Here is a 20,728-nt window from a genome sequence, read left to right on the forward strand (position 1 = left end):
TTAGGACTGCAGAACATGGTTGTCCAGCGACTGGGATGCTGTGGCTGAGTGGTAGCATTATTAATTTACTTTTCTGTTTTCTGTTTCCTTCCTCCTGCTCCCCCTGGAACACTCCTGCCATTGCAGGTTTCTAAAGTCAATGGGATCACTCGAATGTCATCTCCGAGTGCAAATGCAGCCAGTGCCAAAAAGATGAGAGAAGTCAGACCTTCACCGTCCAAAACTGTGAAGTACACTGCAACAGTGACAAAGGGAACTGTCACATACACCAAAGCCAAGAAAGAACTGGTCAAGGAAACCAAACTAAATCACCACAAACCCAGTTCACCTGTCAACCACACAATCTCAGGGAAAATAGAAAGTAGCAATGCAAAAACCCGCAAACAGGTGCTATCCCTTGGAGCATCCAAGTCTAACAATACCGCTGTTAATGGTGTAAAAGTCAATGGCAAGTTGAACCAAAAGACATGCACTAAGGAGGTGGGGAGACAGTTAAGGGAGGGGCTGCGCAATTCGAAGAGGAGGCTGGAAGAGACGAATCACATAGACAAAATACAGTCGCCCACCAAGAGAATGAAAGGGGCCGTCAACTTGGCAGAAGCTGCCAGCAAAAAGGCAGCCGTAGAAAAGCCTTTGCTGAATGGACACCTTAAAAAGGAAGTGCCAGAGAAGAGTTTGGAAAGAAATAGGCCGAAAAGAGCCACTGCTGGAAAGAGTACGCCAGGGAAACAAGCACATGGCAAAACTGAAAATGCCTCCTGTGAAAATCGTTCTACCTCTCAAGCGGAGTCCTTGCACAAGCCACAAGACTCAATGGGAAAGCACGAAAAGGGCAGTAGTAAGTCTGGGTGGGGGATGCTGGGGGAGATTCCCATCCTTAGGCCCTCCACCAAGGAATTTCATGACCCACTGATATACATTGAGTCAGTCCGAGCTCAGGTAGAGAAGTATGGGATGTGCAGGGTGATTCCTCCTCCAGACTGGAGACCTGAGTGCAAGCTAAATGATGAAATGCGGTTTGTGACACAGATTCAGCACATACACAAGCTAGGCAGGCGCTGGGGACCCAACGTGCAGCGGCTGGCCTGTATCAAGAAGCACCTCAAATCTCAGGGCATTACCATGGACGAACTCCCACTTATAGGTAAGGGCTGTGGTTTCATTGGCCTTTTGCCGCTGCTTGTTAGTGTCCATATACGACTTTATGCTCCATTTGCCTTTATGCTTAACTGAACCCCTGTTCAATTAACACTGCAGAGCTCTGGATCTCTCTCGTTATCCATCGGTCAGGCGTGATGCAGGTAGGTTGTCGGAGAGCTTTCCAGGGAGACTTTATATTGCCACTTTCCTCCTGCCAGCTCTTTATTTCACCTAGGGAAGAAAAATGCTATGTGGGGTCTTGGTCTCCAGACTTCAGGATCTTTTCCTTTCTCTGCTGTTTATTTTTGTTGGTAGTACTGCCACGGAAATTAATAGCCTTTGATCAAATGTTGCCTCAGAATATTTTTCGGACCTTTCCAAAGATGTTTTCCAAACAGGTTGCAATCTTGCCAAGCTTTAATGCAAATATTTTTTTTCCCCTTCCTTGAAAACGATTTAACCAAGGGGGAGAGAAAATATCTCAGAACTGACTTCTTTTGGGTACTCAGACACTTAAAATTACAAATTTGCAGTGACCTGCTGACATTTAACAACCATTAAGTGTCAAGAATAGGCAGTAAAATGTGGTTGATTGCAAAATGGAGGTTTCATTATTTCTCCCAGCAGGTGTCTGCCAGGGCTAATGCCTGAGTGAGAATCACTTATTTAACAGAATTCTTGGTTTATGGTCTGCTGTCAAATATGACGCGTGACAAAAATGTGACAATAGTTTGTAAAAACATGACAACAGCAGCATACAAATGAACTATTGAATAAGCCACCTCCATCTCTGCTGCCTTTGCAGCCATGACATAGTAACAAACTTGTGTTTTTAATTTTTGTTAGCCCTTCCCTTTGTTTTTGAAGTGTTTTTGAGTCAGAGCTCACAGGATCTGCATGTTGCAACTTGAGGCTGGAGTTTTGCCTTTGAGCCATTTTCTGATCAGAGACAGCTATCAGCGCTAGTTGGATTAAAGGACACACTTTTCTGTTTCAGCTGTTCACAACGCTTCCCTTCCCCCACATCCCGTTTTCAAACTTCATTTTATATCATGTATGGTAAGTGAGTGAATATGCATAAAAGCACACAAAGATGTTGCAGAGTTTATGGTGAACCAATGCAGGGCACAAGAGAGAAATGACAGAATTTAAGGAGGAGGATCGAGGGTTAGCACTCTGTTGCAATAGCCATGCAAAAACGTTCAAGGAAATCTGAAAATTAAAATCACTCAAGCGGCAATAAGTGAACATTTTGTATGCCTAATGTATGCAATGGTTGTATGCTAATAGAGAAGAATAATGAATTAAATTTACATTGGCAAGAGAGAAGAAAATGCGCAAGACAGCTCGATTAACGCTCCTCGAACAATGTTAACTTTTTAATGAAATACCTTAACTCGGCATTAAGATGGCATTACTGTTAATTATTTGTATTATTTAAGCACCTAAGAGCCTAATTAATAGGCAAGGATTCTATTCTGCTGGGTGCCATATAACCAGAGCAAACAGTGGTCTCTTATAAAATTTGCATCCTGTGTATCCTTTCTGCAGTTAATTTCCTACCTATCTTGTGCTTAAAACTAAAAACAAAATGGAGAAAAGAAGCTGGAGATCATCAGTATACAAAGATGAGAAATCTGTTGGTTCCAGCAAGAAAGATATAAAATAATCTGGGGTGATAAATGCACACTTATTTAAGTAGACATGCATACATATCACTCCTTTCAGGGCCAAATCACATTTCCATCTAAGTGAGCAAGTGGGAGTTTTGCCAACGGCTTGTGTAGTGCCAGCGTTTGGTGTTAAATGTGTACCTGAAGATTTAAGATTTTTTTTCAAATGAGCTTGCTCACTAGGCAATTTAAAAATATTCCTAACTTAGTGAAATTAATACAATTTAAAAAAAAATCAGACACTATTTCTGCGTAACGTGCTCTGTCTCCTATTTAAGCCATTTTGCTATAGGTGCTTATAAATGGGGTTAAGACTCTTCTCTCCCCATCCTCCCCTTACATTTTTTCCCTTCAGCCTTTCAAGGAAAGTTTAAGCAACATGCTTAGGTCAATCCTGGAAAACATCAGCCTGAGATATAAATGCTTCCAAAAGTTATGACTGTGTGAAATGGAATTATAATTGAGACCATTTTGTAAACCTTAGCTGTAGCTGGCCCTGTGGAGGATCTGCCAGATATGCGAGGCTCCGGTTGAATGATGTGCTACTTGAGCTCTAATATTGTGGAGTGATTATGAGTGATCATTCTGTGACGCGGGAGGAAATCACATTTCTTAAATAGCTCATAAACAGTGTTGAAACTAGGACCTTAAACTGGGTGTGCTGTATTTGTCCCACTGGAGAAAATGTATAACATTGAAAGAAGTGTGGTCCAGGTTTAAAGTTAGGAATATGTTATTCAACTTTATGTAGGTCGCTGAATCTATTGGGATGGAAAGCCATCTTGAATTATGCCTTCAGCTTATTTGTGAACTCTGCATATAAAATACTAGACCAAAAAAGTAACAGCCTGTAATAGAGGCCAACTTGAAAGTTATGTTATGGGGACGATTAAAGAGGAAAGAAAGAAACCCAAGTTTGAAAGGTTTTCTTTTCCCAATGGTGTTTACCTTTTCTCAGCTTTGAGACTTAACCATTTTGACAAAGAAAAAAAAAAAAATTTACTAAATTGGATAAATCTGCTGCCACATGGCCCTGCCTCCACCCTTGTTGTATGCTCCTCAAAGCCTTACCCTTGGATTTGGCTGCAGCCCAAATCCTTTCCCCTTTTTTGACACGTTTGCCCAGTGCTGTGTGGGCAACATTAGTGAGTAGCCTCTGGCGCTGCTCTGCCTCAGTCGCAACTGCTGTCATCCCAAAATGTTGCACACAGGTTTAAACTGCTGAGACTCCCTCTTCTCTGGATTGGCATGAGTGGTGGAAGAGGGGAAAGCAGAGGGAAGAAGGAAAATTGGGATCAGCTATGAAGTGTCTGAGATGCAGCGCACAGGGTAGTTTGAAGAAAGTAACACTGCTTGCACTAGCAAGCAAGATGATATGACTGGCCCTTAAGATGCTGTAGCTGTGCACCCGACAGTAAATATTTACCATAATGCTGCTTCTTGCACTTCTCTGTTGTATAACAGCATTTCTAAGTGCTCTGGAACGGCTATAGCGTAATGGTTTTTAACTTGTCTCTTGTTCCCCTTTTTTGTTGAGAAAATGCGGTGGCAGCAATGTTGACGTGAGTTTTGTATTAATTCTCTTTTTTCCTTCAGCAGTGCCCTGTTGAATTGTAGGTGGTCTTTGGTCTGTTTCTTCACTCTTTCTGCTGATGATTTATTTCTGTGCTTTGAGAGTATTTATGATGTTTCTTTTATTCTTCCTTGTCCGTTTGGCTGCTTTTTGTGCCATACTTTGTATAATCCTCTATTTTTATTTTTTGACTGGAGTGTGAAACATGCTAGTCATCTTAAAACATACAAAAACATAATGGAGTATAAAATATGGATGGCCTCAAACTGGAAGAATAATATGTCTGGAACTTTTTTATGCAGTTGCAGGCACCAACCCCAACCAACCTCCTGCCTCCCTTGGGTTTTCTTAAGGATTTTTCTACCTGTAGTGAAATTAATGATGTTATTGTGTTCCTTTTAAAAACTAACTGTTTTCAAAGTGTTGTGCGGACATTAGATAATCAATGTTTCAGCTCCAGAAAGGATAGGTACTTGTCTTTTTGATTGCCTGTACTCATCTTGAGACTTGTTTTGCTTCTTCCTGGTATAAACCAGACTGGTGACGGGGAAGGGGAGGGTGGGAGCGTGCTGGCTTTTAAAGAGCTGGGCAACTCTCATCTCCCTGGCTGCTGGGTAATGACCAGGGGAAACACGCATGTCAGCAGATAGCTGGGGGTCCTCTGAGAAGAGAAGGGAATGAAACTCAAGGTGGAGAGCAAATTTAACCATAGGGAAGGCAAATGGAAAAATACAATCTGCTGAATTAATTAAGCTAGCAAAACCGTGGCGCATACCTGTCTTTAGCAGAAGGCGTACAAGATAGGGACAATCCTGCTCCAGTGCCCAGGTGACCGGAGCTGCATGGGTAGCACATCCCATATGTGCCCAGCTTGGTAGGGTGCTTGACGCAAGCCACCTACAGATTTCCTAACCTGCTCCTGTGTTTCCCTTTCCCCTCCTCTGCTGCCTGGCACATGTGGACCCCAGGAGGCTGTGAGCTCGACCTGGCCTGCTTCGTCCAGCTGATCAACGAGATGGGGGGGATGCAGCAAGTGACTGACCTCAAGAAATGGAACAAGCTGGCAGATATGCTGCGCATCCCCAAAACTGCACAGGACAGGCTGGCCAAGCTGCAAGAAGCCTACTGCCAGTACTTGCTCTCCTATGACTCCCTCTCCCCCGAGGAGCACAAGAAACTGGAGAAGGAGGTCTTGCTGGAAAAGGAAATCTTGGAGAAGAGGAAAGGACCTTTGGAGGGACATTCGGAGAATGCCTACAAGTTCCATTCCTTGCCCCGGTTTGAGCCCAAAAACGGACTCATCAATGGCGTGGTTCACAAAAATGGCTTCCGCAACAAGTTAAAAGAGGTTGACATCCCACTGAAGACGGGCAGGCGGCGGCTCTTCGCTCAGGAAAAGGAGACCACGAAGGAGGACGAGGAGGAGGAGGAGGGAGTTCTTAGCGACTTACACAAGTGTATATACAAGGTAACAAGGCAGGCTCTGCCGATTTTGTTTTGCAGAACCGATGATGCTGTTGTCTGGGTGGCGTCCGAGTGCAAACCCAGCCAGCTGGGGGGAGCCGATGGGCTGCAGTGCCACCCCCAAGGCAGCAGCGCAGCCAGTGGCTATTGCATCCAGGCAGTCTGGTGGCTTTATCGTTATCTGCCTGGCTCTCACGGGATGTCTGGAAAAGCTGGAAGGTGTTACTGTCATGACGAGATTCACTGGGCTCTGCCCCGCTTCATCATGTGAGATGACCCCTGAATAGCTCTGCCCAGTTACCCTTGCAGACACAGTTTTTGTTTTCACTTTCTAGTGATGTTTAAAGTAATGTTCTGCTTTCTCATTCCTGGGTCTTTCAAGTCTCTTGTTGAGCGAAGTAGTGCTCCACATCAAAACTAATATCACTAGAAATACGACTACATTTAGAAAGGGCAAACTGAAATGCAAACAATGTTTTCATCCACAGTGCCAGATTTTGCTCAGCACTAACAGTCACATGGACGCTTAGTCCTCCACACATCCAGTACATCCATCCATTTACGAAGGAATGCTGACTCTTTCACTGTATTTTATTTGGCAGTCTCCTACTCTGGAGCAGAACTTGGCACTGCAACTCACAGTGCAATTTTGAGTTGTGTTGAATTGTGTAGCCGTGCTCTGAGAGAAATATAGCATTGAGTGTCTGTGCCCAGTAAAGGAATACACTGTTTCTTCCCCTTCCAATCTCGCTTCCATCACCAGGAAATGAAGCCAGATAGCCCAAAGTGGCTTATTGTTAAGCTGTTTAGGGACTGCATGAGCTCATGACTTGAGCTTTAAAAGCTTGCTTCAGGTTTCTTTTGCAGCCTGTTATGATTTGTCAGCCCAAAAATTCTTTTACTTGGGGACTCTGGCCTCAATCCCACCTTTGAAAAGCAATCTCTTTGCCATGCTGCTGTTGGAGAGAAGCTTATCTAATGACAGCAGCATTTGTGAAGAGTGAAGTGGCATTTCTGTGCTTAATATCCTGTGCTTAATGATGTTAAATGAAAAATTTGATACAACTTACCCTGACTACCGTATGAACAACCACAAACTGAGTGGGGAAATGCCTCCGTCTTCTTTTCCAGTGCAAGTCCCAAGTTAAAGTTTAGAAGATACAAAGTAACTCAGAAAGCAAGACTGGGATTTGTGATACATACCCTAATGGGACTTAGAAAATAAAAAAAAGCAAGCAAGCAAAACGCAGCTAGTATAACCTGTCTAAGTCTGCTGAGCCCCAGGCCTTTACCCCAAAAATCTGAGCGCTCCCAAATTGTTGCTGCTGCCCAAAAGCATTGGCAGTACTGACAGCATCAGACCATGTGTGAGTCCAGCAATACCTGGTAGAAATACTTTTGTTCTGAGCGCAGGAGCTGTTAGAGACGCGCATCGCTGAGCCTACGGGCCAGTGTTCTCCCTGCCCACCAAAGTGGCTGCAGCAGATGGAGCTGCTCAGGCAATGCCTCAGGTTGTCCACCATGGTGCCGGCAGCTTCCCATGACACTGAAGCTTGGCCATTTGATGAATTCCAGCCCATGCTCATCTGCGGTGCAGAGCCTGGGGACTGCTGTCACAGGTGATGGACGGGGAAGAAAACAGGGGAAAGCAAATCTGTGGTGGGTTTCTGGAGAGATCCCTGCTGCGGAGCACCCTGCAGGACACCTGGTCTATCTGAGTGGGGAGAGAGGTCCGTAGCTTTGTTTTCACAGCACTTGGGGGAAGAGCCCTGTAGAAGGACTGGTGCATGAGGACTGGTTATGGCACTTAGAGTGAGCCTCCAAACGTAGAAGTAAGAAATCATGCAACAATCTTGATGCACAGAGTAACCCCCAGGACTTGTAAAATGGCTGTAGTTCATCACTAGGCTTTTTAATAAGACTGAGGTGAGGCTTACAGATTTAAGCAGAGGGTACTTCGTGGCATTTTGTGAAACAAGCCTTTTAATCCTACGTTGTCTGATTTTTCCTAAATGATGGTGGTATTCTCTGTGTGTGCGTGTGTCTGTGGAGAGGGAAATGTTCTTTACCTATACACATGTTTCTGAGAAAATCTGAAATTTGTTTATCTGAACATGTCCTCATGTTACAGTTTCCACAGATGACAGGATTGTAATGGTTCCTTTCTAAAGCACGTTGCTAATTCTAATAGAAAACAAAAAAACACACAAAACAAAACAAAACCCCACCCTTTTGGTAAATGCCCAGGTCAATAGATTGAGGGCTGGAGGAGAAAAACATAATCATATGGCTGCCGTCCAGTTTAGGCCATAAAGTCTATGCTTCAGACCATGAAGAGGCCGTACGTTTAGGATTTCGCACAGTAATCTCTGCAGTCAGCACGTGCTTGAGCTGGAATGTGTTTTTAGAAAGAGACATCCAGTCTTCCAGGAGCAGTTACCACCATATCGCATGTCAAGGTTAGAGTAAATCTCCTTTGTGTTTGGCTGACTTTCTGCCAGGGCTCCCAAATCATTTTCAGTGTTGCTCCTTTCCAGGCTGTAAGGCCTGCTGTGCTTTTAAGGGTGTGCTGCAGGCTGCTGCGCTTGCTTTCTTTACTCCTAAATGTATGGCTTTTCTGCCTGACTAATAAAATGTCGCCGTTTGTAAGTATGTGAAGTAAACTGCTGTCATGAAAGAAGGATCTGCTGCAAGGTTTCACTCTTCTCTTCTTTCCTCAATTTTAGCTCTGAAAATACTTTAAAAATCTGTACCGGAGCTGACTGAAAACAGCATTTGTTTCCATACAGAACAAACTGAAGGCTTATTAGCAGGAGGGACATTAGAGGGACACACAGAAGAAATCACCAATGCAAGTTTTGCTAGCCCTTACGTGAAAATGTCCCGGAAATCCTGAGCTGAGCTCTCTTCTGCCGGGGACTTGGCATTTTCAGATTCTGCTTAACAGGAGTCCCTCCTTGCCACCTGTGACTACTGTGAAATCTCTGTTTTCTGCTGATTTTTATGTTTGCTTTAATGTCTTTTACATTCGTAGCGTTGCAGTGTCCTTCTCTGTGCATTCCCTTCAGGCTTGGTGGTGGTGGTGATGCTCTGGGTTGGGTCTCACGGTGTGGCCATGGAGAAGAACTAGGAGAGGAAATAAGAAATTTTGTCACTTAAACCTTCCTCTGTCATATCGTTGCAGCAAAAAAGACTCTTCTCAGTAGCTTGAAGGTCCCAGTTGTTGAACTGTAGAGACATTTGTGAGGGCTTTGGAAAGGGTACTTTACTCTTCAGCAATTCATTCTGTGTTTGGGTTAAAATGTTCTATTACAGCATTTTAAATTATTTTCTGAGTTTGCATTAGAAAATTCTATGACATCCCTCAGGTAAAAAAAAAAAACCAAACCAAAACAAACTCAAACAAAACCAAAACAATAAAAACAGACAACAAAAATTTCTCAACTGTTTAATTCGTTTTACAACTTATAGGAGACTAAAAAGAAATACCAAATTCTTGATAGAGGAAGAAATGGCTATATGCCATTTTAAAGGGCTAAACTGTTCAGTTTTTCCACTTTCTTCTTTCTTGCTTGCTGCATATCTGAAAAATGGAAAGATACAGTTAATCTTGGAAGATGAGTCTTTATTCTTGTCTTTCTGTGTAACATGAGAGAAAGAGGCGAGTAACTGAAACGAGGAAGCTGCTGCGGAGTGTGTGTTGGTTTGCGAGCGGTGAAGTCTGTGCTCAAGTGTGACGACTGTTGGTGCAGGCCTGCATTTTATGAGAGGTTTTGCTGTAAAAAGGCTGCCTCAATAAATGATTCATGAGAGCATTAAAAGATGAAGGAAATTGCTTATTGTATCACAGAACATCCAACTCTGAAGTTTTTGGGAATCAGAGGGCCCCAGGCCCTGGGCATTTCACAAACTTTTTTGTTATAGCTAATTATGCTGCATTCAATTAAAAAAGTGACAATGTTACAGCTGTAGGAGCATGGCAAAGTGATAGACTTGGCCTTTGGGGGAAAAGCTGCTAGTATAGTTGTTTCTAGTTTACTCTTGGGCATAGTTCTTAAATAAATTAAACACAAGAAAAGACTGAGGTGGTTTGGCAGATCTGTTTCATAATTGAAAAACTGGAAAAGTAATAGTCTGAGTAATAAAACGTTCATTTACGTGGTTGCTCAGATGGGCAACCAGTGGACATGATGGGGGTTAGAGGAAGGAGCGGTAGATCTGGCAAGGGGGCAGAGATATTTTCAACTTCATGTTTGCAGAGCAATGCTAGTCTCTGCCTGCAGCAATGCCCGCAAAACAATTTGGCCACAGCAGCTAGCCTGGCGCCTGCCAGCTCTCATGGCTCACGGCTTCCCAGGACGTTTCTTCTGCCCTGGGGCAGAGAAGGCAATGGGGGTGTCCCTGTTGGGGCATATCACTATGTCTGGGCTGAAGGGACCAAGTGTGTTCTCGTGCTTCTGCCTTCAAAGCCTTCAGAGGATGCTTCCCAGAGCATCTGGTATTATAGGTATGTGTGAAAGTAGGTATCCATAAATTTAGGTATAGCTCAAGCAGAAGACCAAGTCAGATCCTCTTCTCATACAGCTCCTGCAGCAGTGCCAAGAAAGAGTGCACTCATTTGGCAGTTTTACTGTGTTTTAATTTTCTCAGCCTTGTAATAACAGGTCCTGGTTCCTTGTATTTGAACTGCTTTTATTGAACTGAGGATAACTAGTTTTTGTAAGTGGGTGATGACAGTCATTGTGGTAAACTCTACTTTTTTGTGACCCCCTTCCATCACATACAATACTAGTTTGATGCTGAACATTTCTGTGCATTTCCTACGTCTTTTTCACCTGTTTCTCTGTATGTAAAGAGCGTAGCTACGTGGTCCTTTGATCTTGTATTGAACTTGATTGTAAAATGCAGGTTCGGGTGCCTACTGAGTCTATAGCAACCTGTCTTAGAAAGTTGGGCGGTGTCCATCTTCTGTATTTATCAAACATAGAGCGTTATCCTGGACAAAGCAGTGCACATGGCCTTATGGGAATGTTCAGTTGGCCTTTTAGGTGGTTGGTTTGGGGATTCGATGTGATTAAATTTCTGTATTTTTTGAGGTATTTTTGCTCAGGTAAGAAATGAGCTTTAGACCCACATGTGTTCTGGACACGTCCTCTTTCCTCTGTTGTGATCTGGGATTAAGCGTGTAAGAAGAGTGAGGCCAGGGCAAATAGAGGTACGGGTTTTTTATTTTCACTTTTAATTTTATTTTCTTTTTCCACAGGGTAGGTCTGTTTCCTTAACAACCTTCTACCGAACAGCAAGAAACATCATGAACATGTGCTTCACGAAGGAGCCTACAGTAGCTGAAGTAGAGGTGAGGCCAACACAAGGGGTGGTAAAAGTTTTTATTTCAGGGGACTGAGTATGGGGATTCAGTGTAGTTGATGTTCAGGCATTACCATAAGCAGTTTAAGGCTGTCTAGTGTGGGAGAAAAATAAATAGTTAGATAGGCATAATACTTCCTTTTAAGATTTTTGACACTTCTAATAAAGGTGTTGATGAACTGAGGAAGAGAAAGAAGTCTTAATCTGTCATGTGCTGAAGCACACGAGCCAAGAAGATCTAAGTTCCCTCTTACCACTTCATTGTTACTTTTAAGTATTTGTATTCTTAATTTTAAGCAACGTTTTATGTTGAATTACACTGAGGTCATGAAAGCCCTGTAAATTTGTGGGGCTTATGTTTCAATGAGATATACCTTGTTCAGTGAATTAAAAATGCATTACTGCTTTTTCTTTCACAGCAAGAATATTGGCGGGTAGTGGAACAGAAAGATTGCCATGTAGCAGTGCATTGTGGAAAAGTAGATACCAACACCCACGGGAGCGGCTTTCCCGTGGGAAAATCTGAACCATTTTCAAGGTAAGATCACCAAATCCACCTACTTTGTCAATTCGTGCCAGCTGCCCCATTGTGCTGAGTGGAGGTGGGGGAACGAAGCCGGGAGGGCAGCTTGGCACCGGGGATGTTGACAGGAGGAATGTGCGCTGACATGTGTGTGCCTCTGTGTCACCCCTCGAACAGGCATGGGTGGAACCTCACAGTCCTTCCTAATAATACAGGATCCATCCTGCGACATCTTGGTGCTGTGCCTGGTAAGCAAGCCTCTTTCCTATGTTTCCAGCAGGTGTAAATGTCCTCTAAAAGTTCTGCTGTAGTTACCAAAGTCGTCTCCGTCTTTCTGGCCCCTCTATTCGCCAGCTGACTGGGTAGACACGCGGTTGTATGTAGCAGGTGGCATTTAAAGGAATGAAGGCAGGTGTGCAGGTAAAGAATTAATGAATAGTTGAGACTCTATACCTGGGAGGAACCAGTTGTACTTGCAGTATCCCTTTCTGTTGCTGCCAGTACATTGGTGTTCTTGCTTTGTGTCAGGGTGATGAAGTAGCTGTGCTACTTCCTTACTTGCAAACCTGGTCTGTGGCGCTGGGCAAAGCAGCAAACAAGTTTTCTGAATGAATTGTCATCAGTGCTCCAGCTGTATATGTGCCATTGCAATTTACTGGTAGAAACGTTAGCTGAAAGCAGAATTCAGTCTCCTGTGCAGGTGTTGAGCCTGAACAAACCAGCAGGAAAACAGGGTACCTGTTTACAATGCACGTGCACTTGACAACATGAAGCAACCTCCTCTGATCAATGGCATTGAGCGTCAATTACGGGTATTTGTAAATTCTCTAAAGAATAAAAATTTTTAACAGCTATTAGAAAACAAATATGTTCAAGGGCACCGTAACTGAATGGTAGATATTTTGTTAGTGGAAAATGCTGAATTTGTTAAATTATTCTCTGTCAATTAATCACTCTGGTAGGAAGATTTAAAACTTAAGGGTCAGCTCGCAGGTAGAACAAGATTTTCAACTGAAATGCCCTCTAAAACTGTCTTCTAATTAGAAACTGCAGTTACTCAAAACTCATTTTCAATCTCTCTGTTTTAGGAGTGACAATTCCTTGGCTAAATATTGGCATGGTCTTTTCTACCTCATGCTGGTCTCGAGACCAAAATCACCTTCCATACATTGACTACTTACACACTGGTGCTGATTGCATTTGGTAGGTGTTCCTGCGTTTTGTTTTCTTCGCATTCACCGCAGCGGCTGTCTGTAGGCTGGTGTTAACAGCAGCTTGTGTAATACCTTGTGCATGAATGAATCTCACCTAGAAGGTCCAGTGTGTGCGATTACAGCTTTAATGGGAAAGTGTAGGATAAACTTAAGTGTTCAAACTCCTTTTCCTGGCAAAAAATTTTCACTTTATCTTCCACGCTCTATTCTGAGATATTTAGCAATAAACTGTTTCTGCTTGACATAGGGTTTAATCTATGGAAAATTTTCATGACATGGAAGCCAAATGACAGCTAGTCAAGGTAGGCTTTCCTTAGGCTGACAGAGAGAGGCTTGTCAAGCTAGCTCCATATTGTCACTTTTAAAATGATTTAATCCATGCTCTGGCTAAATAGGCACTGCTTTCTCATTTTACGACAAATATCTTGAACTCTATATCTACCAGGTCCCTAGTATTTTCTGTCATACGAGTTTTTTTCATCGTCATATGATAATAATTTTTAATATGGTTACACACTTACCAGTTAGCTGCTAGCTGCATTTTGTATTTTGTAGACACTTCATGCAAATAGGCTTAACACTCAGCTTATCAATGGTTTTGAACATGGTGAATCCTTCCTGGATTCAGTGCATACGTGCTATTACAGATGAAGATGAGTTAGATTGCAATGGAAGTACAACAGCTGATGGAGGTTTAGAGGAAGCAGGTGCTGCTGGCACGTCACGTGTCTTTCTGCCAGGTTCCTGTGATATTGGTGTTACTGTCCAAGAGGATCGTCAGTGAAGAGCGATGAATGACAAGCAATCTAACTGTGTTCCTTGATCAGAGAAAATGCAATAAATGGAGAAGAAAAGTTGTTTAAATGGTGCCCACCTGCAAAGGTGACAAGCTGGTTCCCTTTCAGCAGTTTCCCTTTTGAACCCTGAGCTACGGAAGCCTTCAGCTCCTCCTGTGGTGTGACAAAGGCTTCCCCCTGTGGTGCGACGGGAGAAGGCCTGCAGGGACCCTCTTTTCATCCAGGAGTCCTTGTGGTGGCAGAGTCAACTGCACTTCATTCACCTGCAAAGTGCATACTTCAGTCTTTACCTTTAACTGCTGTATTTCCCAGCTGGTGCTGATGTCAGCGGCGCTGACCCAGCTGTCACTGGGAAGGCACATGGCCCAGAAAAAAGGATTTAGAATCTTGGAGGAAACCCTTAAAGGAGGAGCTCCTTTCTCTAAATATTTTAAGTTGGAGGTGTGTATGTGATCATACCAAGGGGTAAAGGTAAACGCTGGATTATGCTGCAGACCTGGGAGTTCTGTCGCTTTCTGTCATGGGCATTTCATGGCTCTTCCCCCTCTTCCATGAATCAGGAATCTATAATCTTTTATAATAATACACTATCAGAACAAATTACTAAGCAAGCTATGTTGTCCTCAGTCTTAGGTGAGTCTGTTTCTCTCGCTGACATTCATCTAGTCTTAAGTAAATTCCAAACAAAAAGTGTTCAGGAATCCCATAATTAAGTTCTGAGGCCACTCTTCATACTGTGCATGACAAAACATGTGCTTTTTGAGTTTGAAAAGATTTTTGGGATTGAAAATGAGGCCAGCCAGAGTTTCAAGAAAGGCTACTTTTTCTGTTTTTCCAAGCCAAGAAGAATAAAACCAAAGAAACCATTTGCTTTTTCTTGATGGGCTTACTTATACATACAGGTACATAGCTTCAGGTGTACTTGTGATTGCCTTCATGAAACATGGCCAGTAAGCAGGAATAACTCATCAGAAGGAAGATGTGAAACTCCTTTGTCTGTAAAAGCTACTCTTCAGCAGGGCTGACATGCTGGTGTCAGGCTAATATGCATTATTAACTCGTTACAACTTTAAATATTGCAATAAAGTACCCAACTTTATTGAGGAAAAGATTAATTTAATAACTCTAGGTCTGGTGTAGTATCTGGAGTAGCCCTGACAGCGTTGCCTTCAGTGACTGCTTCAGTAATAACAAAGCAGGCAACTGAGCACCAAAGCTCTTCATAGTCTTGCCAAGTCCACTCAGCACCCAGAATTCTTCTCTTCTGAGGACAGATCCCTGTGGTGGTAAAATCAGTGGTGCTTCATTTACCTATAGATTGCTCAGCCCACTGTCCAATCTCTCAGATTTACCTCCTGAAGAGGAAACACAGGAGAGCTCAGTTTTCATGTAGGGCAGAGGTCAGTGACCTAACCTTTTTTATTCAGGAAGGATCCTCAGAGCCCATCAAAAGAAAATCGTGTTCTGCCCAAGACACTCAGAAGTCTATGCTGGCTGCTTATTTCCCATTTTTATAGATACATGAAGAATTGTGAGTGCGTGAAATGGCAGCGGGTGCCTCAGTCCTGCCAGTAGTCAGATAGTCCCATGTAATTCTGTGCTGCCAAACCTCTTCACACATCCTTCCTGTGCTTTTCCTAAGCCCACCTTCTGAGGGTCTGCATGCTCAAATCTTTCAGCTGTTCCACCTATATTTTCTGATTCTAAAAGAAAAGAGTGGGCTCTGCCATGTTCTGGATTTGAATTTAAAGTATTTTTATCACCATTTAAAATCTGTTATTATAGTGTAACTAGAGTAATGCTCTACACACATGCAGCTGTTCTGCAGCTGTTGCTGTTAGCAGTGCAGGTACTGCAAAGCATTTGATACACAGCGCGCATTTAAAATTGCTCTTGGGACTTGATCCTCATCAAGATGAGGTTCTTCCACCTCACCTCTCTATAACCCTTGGATTTCTTAGCAAGGTCCTAATCGTTGTCAACATATATGTAAGGAGTCAGTCTATATACACCTGGGCAACTAGCTCACTAGAGCCCTTACTGTGGCTACAGTTAGCTGTACGAGTAGATATTGTCACCTTTTCTGGTTCTCGGCTTGAAGATCGACAAAGACAGATCAAAGTCATCATCAGTACTGTGAACAGTAATGAGATGCTCAAATCACAGGAAGTACAACCTCCTACAGGCTAATCAAGCAGGATAACTGTATGACGTATATGGAGTTAATATTAGCGCACATTACAAGCAAGTATCCTGACAAGGTCTGTAAGGTCAGCAGAACGCTTTATGAAATTGGTGGAGAGACTGGGTGGATGACAAGAAAACTGCACCCTTTCCCCAGAATCTTTCCAGATTCTTTCTCTTCTCTTGTTGCCAAGTTTGGAAAAAAAAATCTCTGTGCGTGTGTGTCTGGCATGGGCACAGATGGGCTCCAGATTGAGGTCTCATTGCTTAAAGTGAGCTGAGATAAGTCATGATAAATCTGGAGGTGCTTTTTATTTGCCTGAGCATAATAAATCCAAATAAAGTAATGTCACAGGTAAAGCCCAGCATGGCAGCAACTCAAGGCAAGCTTGGGAATCTCAGGGTTTGCACTCCGTTTCCCACCAAGCTGCGCTGCTCAGTTCGCAGTTGTCAGGTACCAACTACCAGTCTTGGGAACAGGTATCTCCTGGGTGGACATAAACCATTACCCTTCTGGAAGGGTGAAAACAAGAGAAGTGGCTAATTGTCGCCATATCACCTCCCTACATCCGGCAAAATAGCAGTTCTCTGGATGTGTGAAGCTAAGACCTGAGACTCCTACGCTATTTCTTGTCACTTCTGCATAGGGAGCACTGCTGGCAGTGAGCACAGAGAGGACAGCTGCTTCCTTGGCTTCTAAAGGAGAGGAGGATGTGCAACTTGGCATATACCCAGCAGAGTTTTAAATCTCTCTTGCTGCTTTGGGTGCTCTTAGGTCTTTCTTTTGTTGCAAGGAAGGGGAGGGATGTGGGATTTGTTTAGTAAGCAAGGCAAGAAGGTCTTAAGCTATTTTGTGTACTAAGAGTAATGGCGATTTGTGGCTTCTTGATTGTTATGAATAGAAAATGTTATTAAATAAAAAGATCCTTTGGTTGATGCACAGGTAATAAATACAACCATTTATGATAAAGTTAACAACATATATCGGTGCTTATGAGATGCAAAATGCTGCTCATAATTAGCTGTTTTGGTGCCATTAAAACGAACATCATTCTATTGCTGATTTCTCTCCTCTGATTCTACAGAGCACGGAGTTTTCACATTTCTGTTTTGGGGATTTTGTGTCCCTTGGCATCTAGTGAACACCATCAGACTGAGTCTAAATAAACAGCTTTCCATAAATCCTCAGTGTTTTACAAAAAAGAACTGTGGGAAACCCTGTGTTTAATTTCTTTCTTGTAATCAACATCCTGGTCTGAATTGCCTGTTACTGTATAGCTGTGGACCGTTATTTACTCCACAGTAAGTCTTTCTCTTTTCCTCTGACAAAACAACAGGTATTGCATTCCTGCTGCGGAGGAGAACAAACTTGATGATGTGGTACATACCCTGCTGCAAGCCAATGGCACTCCAGGGCTGGAAATGCTTGAAAGTAATGTAATGGTAGGTTAACACTGGGAGAGGTTATTCCCATTTGAGAACCCAAGGCTAATCAGAAGGCTGGTTGTTTGGGGATTTCTTTTGGTTTTGTCTTACGCTACAAGGATACAGAGGCTGTTAAAATCTGGCTACTTTTGACTTGCAATGTTTACCCACGTGGCATTTTTCTAACAAGGCTCACATGTTAAAATGTCAAAATAAAAATAAATGTGGCAGTGTAGTAAATGCCCATTTTTAGTACTGCCCATAATGTATTTAACCTCACAGAGGGAGTGTTTTGTAATCAATTAATCTGCGATGATTGACATTTTATGATGCCAGCATGGATATGAGAAGCCTAATACTTCAAAGGATTTCAATGTATTTTTGGCTCCCATGTTTATTTTGTGGATAAAAATTTCCATTTAGTGTATCTAAGGATAAATCTGGGAGCCCACAGCGCAAACAACTCCCTCAGCTATCCTTGTTAACACCTCTAACAGAAGTGCAGTAGTGAGGTGGATTCAATGCCAAGTCTGAAAACATCAAGGCGGAAAACTGAATGGCCCGCGTCACTTTTCTGTAGTATTAGATAGTATTGTTTTGAGGCTTTGTGTTTGAGACTGGTGAGTGACAGTTAAACTGTTGGTTTCAGAAGAGCCACTTCTGTAATTCTCACTCCAAACACTAAGCTTCAACATGTGCAGAAGGAAAGAGAGAAAGCGAGCAGAGCTGTTAGCAGATCACAGCTTTCCTCCACAAGTAGCACGTGGCGGTAGCCAGCAAGGAAGGGGATCTAACTGTAAAAGAAAGTTCTGATGTTTTGTTTTGTTTTTCTTTTATGTCTTTCTAGATCTCCCCAGAAATCTTGTGTAAGGAGGGGATCAGGGTGCACCGTACTGTACAGCAGAGCGGGCAGTTTGTTGTCTGTTTTCCTGGATCCTTTGTGTCTAAAGTGTGTTGTGGCTATAGTGTTTCTGAAACAGTGCACTTTGCTACCACCCAGTGGACAAGTATGGGTTTTAAAACAGCCAAGGTAAGTTGAGAAAAGGAGTTAAAATGGATTCACGGCCCTGCCATCTAAAACAAACCAGACATTCCAGGATTGATAGTATTGCGACGCTATTACAGCTACATCTATTTTTGTGGACTATTAAATAAAAAAAGGAAAAAGTTCTGCAAGGCATAAGACGATCCAGTGTTTTCAGAAAAGCAACAGAGGTAGTAACTGATACCGAAAAACTTCTGTATATGTGAAAAATTCAGAAGATTGTTATGCCTGCAGCCCAGTTTGCGAGGAAGCTTTTCAAAAATCCCTTCAGAGCTAATGATAATATATTGCATTATGCTTACTAATTTTTTTTAAGTGATGTTTTCTAGAACTATTAGAATCTCAGGTGCAAATATCTGAATAACTGTGCTTGTTAGCTCCTGTGATAGGCAGAGTCAATTAATACTCACAGCTGCAATGCTTGTCTTTCTCTGCCCCTTTATTCAGGAAAAGCTGTTGATCAGGGCAATTTCAGTTTTATTCAACTTGAAAAACCTTAGGTTCACTGACCAGCCCATCCCAATACTAAGCTGTAAATAAAACAAGCTTCCAGTTCCCTTTTCACACAACTGAGGCAGGTTGTCTGCAGAAACAAACAGGTGGATCGCCCAGTCATCATGATTTTGGCTACGTTTCTCTTTCTTGGGCAAAAAGTATGTGTCACTTATTGTGTTCGCAACCTCCTCAAATACACTATGGGTTATGGATGCTATTTTGGCAGCGTTCGATAGCTAAGCCGCTAGTAAATGATCATTTACAGCTTCAGACCAAGTGGTTAGTAAGTAATTAAATGTAATATGTCCACCGTTAGGTTTTGGTTCTTTAGGGTTAACGGAATTCTTCCATCCTGGTTAAACTAATTGTATATTAACTTAGTTTGAAATAAAAGGTTATTTTATTACAGATTTATTTTGGGGGAAGGTGGGAATTGTATATGTGCATAGGCAAGGAATGAGAATCCTGAGCTAACCTTTTTTGTCTGAAGGTACGCAATTATATTAACTCCATATGCTGTATTTATTGCTCTACTGAACACTTGTTTGATATTGTGAAAATGCCACTCCTGTAAGAGACAGAAATCACTATGCAGCAATTAAAAAGCTCTTCTTGGTGCCTCAAATTCTGAAGAACAGTTTCTTTTGGTTAATTTTTAAGAGCTTTGTACTGGGTAAATACACACTGACTGAAAATCCAGCAGATTCCAATCTCTGATAACGTACCTTGGAGAGTGAAGTCACAGCTCTCACAATCTTTACAAGAACCACAGATACGTGTTTATATCAGAATAACTCTGGAAAACACGTACTGCATTGTTCTTTTCCTTCTTCTTTTTTTTTTCTTCCCTTCCCCTTCTTCTTTCCTCAAACTATCTTATGTTTGTTACTCCCTTAAATTTTGGAAGTTCTTCCCTGGTTTCTTCACTTTGCCAAGGCACTTTGCCATTTTCAAAGGCTGGCCAGGATTGTGCTTTTCAGAGGTTGTAAGAAGTTCTGTGTAACGAGCAAGATTCCCCTTTTGGACTGTTAATGAACTCTCTGACAAACAACTGTACCTTCCTGTCTGTCCGTTCTGAACAGCAATATTGACAGTTTTCAGCTGTTTGATACATTAACTTTGTTTTCATTCTGTGATGCTGTGACCTGATTTTTTATAGTGACTCTCTTTATATTACTAAACAATGTTGTTTCATTTCATGTATTGAATGGCTGCTCAATCTCCTTTAATATATGGAAAAATGAAATTCTGCATCTGAAATTGCATTGTTTTCAGTTTATAAGGAATTGGGATAATTGTTGGAATAAAGGAGTTTGCATAAAGCCTGTGTAAAGGGACAGACAGGTTTTACCTAAACCATACATGGAACCAGGTTGTTGGCTTTAAAAAAACACCATAAGAGCTCTTGAAATTTTAAACTAAGGATGAGGAGAAGGTTTACAGGTGTGGTGGAAGCGTTTGTGTTTGGAATGGCAAAGGGGAAACTCCATATCCTCGAATAAGGTATTGGGCAAAGTCAGTAAAACTCATTTAGGAAACAGGAAACAGAATATTGGACTTAATCAGTGCATGCTGGTCTAGAGGTTTGGAAATGAGAAGGGATGTCTGGTTTTAAAGGAGGGCTTTGGTGGTATAGGGCCTATCAGAAACTTGGTGGAAAGAAGAGGTTCAGCCTGTACCGTAATACAAGAAGTGGGAAAGATGAAGTTAGCCATCCAGTTGGAGCAGCACTGCTGCACAGAGAAGAGAGCTTACAGTCAAATAAACCAGGTTTAAGTCTGTCACCATTGACAGAGTCCATGTGCACAGATCTTCCTGTCCTAAAGAG

General features: G+C 42.4%; 1 protein-coding gene across 4 annotated transcripts in view; it reads left to right on the plus strand.

The window, feature by feature from the left end:
* The window catches only part of JARID2 (jumonji and AT-rich interaction domain containing 2), a 226,433-nt gene that overhangs the window by 194,124 nt on the left and 11,581 nt on the right, over nucleotides 1-20,728 (plus strand). For all 4 annotated transcript variants that reach the window (XM_075083958.1, XM_075083957.1, XM_075083959.1 and 1 more), the window contains 8 exons: nucleotides 127-1,144; nucleotides 5,355-5,854; nucleotides 11,114-11,206; nucleotides 11,637-11,755; nucleotides 11,918-11,988; nucleotides 12,829-12,943; nucleotides 17,273-17,378; nucleotides 18,208-18,390. In XM_075083958.1, coding sequence (XP_074940059.1) covers nucleotides 127-1,144; nucleotides 5,355-5,854; nucleotides 11,114-11,206; nucleotides 11,637-11,755; nucleotides 11,918-11,988; nucleotides 12,829-12,943; nucleotides 17,273-17,378; nucleotides 18,208-18,390 — 2,205 coding nt within the window. The remainder of the gene's footprint in view (nucleotides 1-126; nucleotides 1,145-5,354; nucleotides 5,855-11,113; nucleotides 11,207-11,636; nucleotides 11,756-11,917; nucleotides 11,989-12,828; nucleotides 12,944-17,272; nucleotides 17,379-18,207; nucleotides 18,391-20,728) is intronic.

This window comes from Phalacrocorax aristotelis, chromosome 2 (assembly GCF_949628215.1).
Source record: "Phalacrocorax aristotelis chromosome 2, bGulAri2.1, whole genome shotgun sequence".
Taxonomy (NCBI): Eukaryota; Metazoa; Chordata; class Aves; order Suliformes; family Phalacrocoracidae; genus Phalacrocorax; species Phalacrocorax aristotelis.